Here is a 7,075-nt window from a genome sequence, read left to right on the forward strand (position 1 = left end):
TGGCTTGAGATGGTGAAGATAGCAAGGAAAGGCTTCGAGGTACTAAGCAAGGGTGAAGGGCAAGCGACGGCTTGGCAGCCGAAGAACCTAGCTAGGGTGAAGAAGGAAGTGCTTGCATTTAGTTGAGGTACTAATCAAGCTATGATGGTCATATTGATGTGGAGGATCAAATCTATATTGGACAAGTTGATTAAAGTGACTTGATGCATTTGGAGTTATTCATATTTGATGAATGGAATCAAGTCACGTGCTCAAGATGGCTATGCTCAAGTGACAAGATTAATATTGACATGTTGGCACCCTCACTTGATGAAGATTGAAAGACACGGCATCAATTTAAAGAAGATCAACTCAAAAGGTTTAATTTCATTTTTCTTTTGATCTTGAGTTAATAGGTATGCCGTACTATTAAGAGGGATGCAAGTTTAGGTGGTCTGAGGAAGATAGAGTGCTCAAGCATAATAATAAAATCAAAAGAGAGACACTCTAGCACTTCACGAGCACATAGAATAATTTTCTGTGACTGTCGGTGTCGGAAGTCCCGACGTAAGCCGGAACTCTCGACAGTCGGAAGTCATGACTCTTGCCGGAAGTGCTGACTCCCAGTCACCGCCTGCGCTGTGACTGTGGACGTCGGAAGTCCCGACGTGAGTCGGAACTCCCGACAGTCGGAAGTCCTGACCCAAGCCGGGAGTCCCGGCATCGATGGTTCTACTGACCTGCTGACTGTGCACGTCGGAAGTCCCGACGTTCGTCGGAAGTTCTGACCGTCGGAAGTCCCGATGTTCGTCGGAAGTTCCGACGTTGGCTGTCTCGAGTGGACTTTGACCTCGTATGAACAGTGTTTTCTTCATACGTCGGAAGTCCCGAGATCTGCGTCGGAACTCCCGACGTAGATCTGAACGGTTAGATTTTTCCTTGGAGTATATATACCCGTCTCCTCCATTCTAACCGGGGCCCACTCATTTCATTGCGAAGAACACTCGGCCAAAACAGCCCCCAAGCATCCTAGGCTCTCCTCTCTTCAATCCTTTGCTTCCAACTTCGATTCCCAAAGGGTTTGAGTGATTGGAGAGTGGATTGAGTGAGAAAAACACTTTGAGCAAGCTTGAGCACTTGATTTCTTCGTCAAGCCAGTTTGATTTGCATTTGTTACTCTTGGGGATTTTCCCCTAGCTGGCGAGGCGTCGCCCAAGAGCTTCCATCTTGTGGAAGAGCCTTGGGAAGTTTGTATTACCCTTGTTTTCTAGTGAAGAAACTCAAGTGACCTTTGTGGTATCCTTGAGTGAGGCAAGGAGGTGGAAGAGACTCCGACCTAAGTGGTCACCTCAACAACGAGGACGTAGGAGCTCCTTTGTGGGGCTGCCAAACCTCGGGATAAATTCTTGTCTCCCGCGTGCTTGTTGTTGTTGTGATTTGCTCGAAATTACTTGCATTTGGTTGTCTCCCTCTCTCTAGCTATTTCTTAGGGTTCGGGCCTCGATCTATGGAGTGGTGGCTTATCAACGTCAAGAGAGTGACCCAACACCTTACCTTACCACTAGAAAGTGGGTTTGTAAGTTATCGGCATCATAAAGTTCATTTTAGCACTTGTAGTTCATTTCCCGTAGGGGTCAGAAGTGCTGACAGTTTGCATTGGAAGTTCTGACCCAAACTGTTGGGACTTCTGACACGTCGGAAGTTCTGACCCTAACGTCGGGACTTCTGACACGTCGGAAGTTCTGACCTAAACTGTCGGGACTTCCGACATTAACTGACTAGTGCATTTTGATTCAACTCTTTGGTTGCCGCTGTTTGGCTCCCTAGGTTTATCTAGTATCTTTTATATACTTTGTGGCTAACTTGTGAGGGGTTGTATTACTTTGATTTGGAGTTTCCATTTTGGAAACTCCTATTACTAATCGTTTCCGCTTTTAAAGGTGTTGATTTTTCAGAAACGCCTATTCACCCCCCTCTAGGCGACATCCTAGATCCTTTCACTCACTCCACACTGCCACCTACCTTCTCAATCATCACCCCACCAAAACCCTAGACGGCCGCACCCCTTTCTTCGCTCTTTATGGCATACAACCTTCCTACACTCACCTTCAAGTTTTCGGCTGTGCCTGCTATCCCAACCTCTCGTCCACAATTCCACATAAATTATCACCTCGCTCCTCCTTGTGTGTTTTCCTCGGGTACTCATCCGATCACAAAGGATATCGATGTCTCGATCTTCATTCCAATCGGATCATTGTCTCCCGTCATGTTGTATTCGACGAGACTTTGTTTCCGTTCTCCGAGATGTCCACTACCCCCTAGGACCCAAACACACTTGCATTTTTGGATGATGCTGATGATTCCTCTTCGCCTATGTGGCCAAGAGCTGTGCCTATAGGTACTCGTCTCCCTGACGGCATGGATGCCGCACCTAGGACCCCTGGCACCTCTACTACCGGTCCGGCTAGTGGTGCTGCCCCTGCAGGTCCAGCTGGTGCTGCCGCCCCTATGGACTCAGCGCCCTAGATGTCCGGTGCTACCGCGGTCCCCTCAGCTGTCCTACCAACGGTCCGGCTAGTGCTGCTATCCCTGCGGACTCAGTGTCCCAGGTTGTTGCCAGCGACGTCGGCTGTACCACCGGCCGCACCACGACCATGACCACGGAGGTGATCGTTCCTGTCACTAATGCGCACAGCATGCGCACCCATGGCAAGGACGGTTTTCGGCAACCCGTGGATCGCCTTAATCTCCACATGACGGCTTCGTCTACCACTCCAGTACCTTCGTCCGTCCGTGCCGCTCTTTCGGATCCGGCCTGGCGTCTTGCTATGCAGGCCGAGTTCGACACCTGGACCTTGGTGCCTTGCCCTCCTGGCGTCAACCTTGTCACCGGCAAGTGGGTCTTTCGTCACAAGTTCAAGTCAGATGGCTCTTTTGACCGCTACAAAGCCCGGTGGGTGCTTCGCGGTTTCACATAGCGTCCGGGCATTGATTATGATGAGACATTCAGTCTAGTTGTCAAGCCAGCGACCATCCGGATGGTACTCACTTTGGCACTGTCTCGCTCCTGGTTGATTCACCAGCTTGATGTGAAGAATGCATTTCTCCATGGTACTTTGACCAAGACAGTCTACTGCGCACAGCCAACTGGGTTTGTCGACTCTTCCAAGCCCAATTATGTCTATCGCCTGAACAAGTCACTCTATGGGTTGAAGCAAGCTCCTCGTGCCTGGCACAGTCGCTTCGCCTCTCACATTACCTCACTCGGGTTTGTCGAGGCCAAGTCTGACACGTCGCTGTTCATCTACTACACAGGTGCTGACATGGCTTTTCTTTTACTCTATGTTGATGATACTGTTCTCACTGCGTCGTCTCCGAGTCTCCTCCATCGGATTATCGCAGCACTTCACCAGGAATTCTCCATGACAGACATGGGGCCTCTTCACCATTTTTTGGGTGTCAGTGTTTAGCGTAGAGGTGACAGTTTATTTCTCTCTCAGAGACAGTACATGCTGGATATTCTGGACCACGCCGGTATAAGTCACTGCAAGCCGAGCAACACTCCTGTGGACACTCACTCCAAGCTTTCTGCTGATGGTGTTTCAGTCGCTGATCCGAGTCCGTATCGCAGTCTTGCCGGGGCTCTTCAGTACCTCACCTTCACCAGACCAGACATTGCGTATGCTGTTCAGCAGGTCTGCCTGTACATGCATGACCCACGGGAACCTCATTTGAGCGCTCTGAAGCGCATTCTCTGGTACCTTCAAGGTACATTGGATCTCGGTCTACACCTCCACCGGACCTCTCCAGCTGATCTCATTGTCTACACTGATGCAGATTGGGCGGGCTGTCCTGACACACGCAAATCCACCTCGGGTTATGCGGTGTTTCTCGGGGACAATCTCATCTCCCGGTCGTCCAAGCGTCAGCCTACAGTGTCTCGGTCTAGTGCAGAGGCAGAGTATCGAGCAGTCGCGAATGGAGTCACCGAAGCCTGCTGGTTGCGCCAACTTCTAATAGAGCTTCGCTGCCCACTCCGTCGTGCTACAGTGGTCTACTGCGATAATATCATCGCCGTTTACCTCTCCACCACCCGGTTCAACATCAGCGAACCAAGCATATTGAGATCGACCTGCACTTCGTTAGAGAACGAGTCGCCCTCGGTGAAGTCCGCGTCCTACACGTTCCCACTCCGTCCCAGTACGCCGACATCTTCACCAAGGGTTTGTCGACGTCCGTGTTCACGGAGTCTAGGTCCAGTCTCAATGTTCGCGGTGCTCCCAGTTCAGACTGCGGGGGAGTGTTGGAATGTAATATGGCGTGTGGGCCTGCCTAGCCTCCCACAATGCCTATATATGTAAACGCTGATCCAACATAGTAATTATTGAGTATTCCCTAATCCTACTCTTTCAAAAACAACAGCTATATTGGCAGGAGCACAAGATGGAGAAGAAGAGGAGTGATAGCTAGGGACGTAGGTCCTTTTTCTCGATCTTGCTCTTTGTTGTGTCTTTAGTTGTAAGTAATCCCTTACTTTTCGCGCCCTGGTAGTAATCCTTGCCGAACAAGGCTCCTAGTTGTATTGCGCCTCTGGTGCATGTATTTGCTCCCTTCTTATATTAATACAAGCCTGCATCGCTGGATCTTTCAAAAAAAACTTTAATTTCATGATAGTTAGAGGATGAGATATATATAGATGACGCCTTAATAGTTGTGTTACTTGCAAAGTTTTAGAGTCAATTTGAATTTATCCTAAGTAAAGTATTTTTTTTTACTTTTAACAGTGAATATATCTAAAATTGTGCATAGACGATAATAATTTATTTATTGATACATGATTTCTATAACACAAAATTGATGTTATTATTAGATTCATATTACAAAATACTAATGATTTCGTTTTACATCATTTAGCTGCTATACTAAGACTAATATTAATATTTTAACTCTATTAATACTAATAACAGAGATGATATTAACAGCAAATATAGTTAATATTAATATGATTCTAATACTACTTTGATCGAAACATACTGTATTAATATGGCATCTATGTGACATAAATTAAAATAATAAGTTTTCTACATGAATCTCATAACATTAATTTTGTATGACATATGTAAACCATTTATATTAATAAAGAAGTTGTCATCCTCTTTACAATCTTAGATGTTTAGGTGAAAAAGTTTTAATTAGGATAAATCTAAATGGATTTAAAAATATATTAGAAAACTATTTTTTTAGATGCAATACAATTATATTGATGACGACTAGATTTCAAACCTTCAACTATCGTGAATGTTCAATTTTTTCAAACCTTCTATTTGAGATAATTGTCCGGCATGTCAAAATCGCTCCGCCATGTGGGATGAAAACCAGGATGGCACATTTCCACCATGTGCAAGGATGACATCACACAATACAATTTAGCGATGCAACCCCACGTTCTCCACTTTAGTTTGGTTAGATTTATTTCAGTTGTTATGGCAGTTGAGTATTTGTTGGGCCACTAGGTCTTGTATTATTTGTGCTTCAGCCAGGTCTATTACTTTCTGTTTTGGTTGCAGTAGTTGTTCTTGTTCAGTGAACCTTTGGGCCCGGCTGAAGTTGCTTGTTACTCCCTCTACATAGATCTTAATTGCTATGCACCTAGATATATGTCATGTCTAGATAGGAAAAGACACATATTGACCCGGGAGCAGTGGTTGACTGGGCAATGGAGGCCTGCTTTCAACTAGCTATTGCATGTCGAACTGGTAACGAGAATTGCAGGGAGCAGGGAACCTTGAAGATTAACACAGATGGGGCCTTTCTGCATGATGCCTGCACGGGAGCAACAGGGACTGTTGTACGTGGCAGTGATGGTAGACTATGTGCAGCCTCGGCTCATTGGATCAATTATGTTGGCTTGGCTTTGTTGGCGGAAGCGGAGGCGCTACGGGATGACATCCGTTTAGTCCGGAAGGGAGAACTAGAGAACACATCATAGTGGAGATTGATTCCTAGGAGCTGGTCTCGCTTTAGAGGAACAGAGGAAAGCATCAATCAGAAGTCGCTGCAATCATGGAGGACATCGAGGAGATGGCGTCGGCATTCACTCCGTCAGTCTAATACATATAAGAAGATTGGTGAATTTTGTAGCTCATCTCTGCGCTTAGCATGCATTGGTTACTAGGCAAGATTTTGTATGGTTTAGTCCTCCTAGCTTCTTGCAGCACTGTCTACTATTTGATTGTAATGAAACAATATAAGCAATGAAGCGAAGTTTTCCAAAAAAAGAAAAGAAAAGTCAAAACAAGTTATAATTTAGAATGGAGGGAGAAGTTGTTTTTGTTCTATTTCTAACTCTGGGTGTACTTTTTCCTACTTTGCCCTGTCTAATAAAAACAGCGGCAAAATCCTCTATAAAAAGAACATCAAGCTCAGCCTGCTCGATCGGCTACAAACCATAGCTTAGCCGGCCTGTTCGCTGGTTGGTTTCTGGGCTGGTTTATTGTGAGAGGAAAACACTGTTGGCTGGCTGGTTTGGGCTGGCTGAAACCAACAAGCGAACAGGCATCTGCAGCACCGCCTACCCGATACCGATGCAGCCGAGAAAGAGAGGGAAAGAAGAACGTGCATCTATCACAGCGTGTGCAAGATCGGTCTAAGCGCCACTGCATAGTGGATGGAATCAAATTTACTTCATTAACAGAAACTTTCAGCAAGAATCGCATGTGTGAGGTAGAACAAACCCTGAAGGAATGTCAAAGAGAAAAGCACTTAAGGAATCTAGACTGGTAGCATGTGATTGGCATCGAGATTTGCAAACCCCGCCCCCCCCCCCCCCCCCCCCCCCCCCCCAAAAAAAATGTTACTATAAGAACTGCATGCCCAAGGAAAGTAGACAGGAAATGCAACCTAATCATAACGAGAAACTGAGAAACAAACAACATGATGTGGTAATATATACTCAGAAAAGCTTTCACCTTCCACAAACCTTGAATTTCTTTCCGAAGAATGTGCACGACTCCGGTTACTGAAAAACCACATCAGAGACCAGTAACACGGATTGCCATTGAATTCTGTTGCCATTCAAGTAGGAGAACCACATAAT

At 46.1% G+C, this 7,075-nt stretch overlaps 1 protein-coding gene across 1 annotated transcript; it reads left to right on the top strand.

Moving 5' to 3' along the window:
* Positions 1–3,488: 3,488 nt before the first annotated feature.
* Positions 3,489–4,442, top strand: LOC136469539 (secreted RxLR effector protein 161-like). The gene is made up of 2 exons (XM_066467696.1): positions 3,489–4,179; positions 4,402–4,442. The coding sequence occupies exons 1-2, from the start codon at positions 3,489–3,491 to the stop codon at positions 4,440–4,442; spliced, it is 732 nt and encodes a 243-aa protein (XP_066323793.1).
* The last annotated feature ends 2,633 nt before the right edge of the window (positions 4,443–7,075 follow it).

This window comes from Miscanthus floridulus, chromosome 8 (assembly GCF_019320115.1).
Source record: "Miscanthus floridulus cultivar M001 chromosome 8, ASM1932011v1, whole genome shotgun sequence".
In the NCBI taxonomy this organism is placed as follows: domain Eukaryota; kingdom Viridiplantae; phylum Streptophyta; class Magnoliopsida; order Poales; family Poaceae; genus Miscanthus; species Miscanthus floridulus.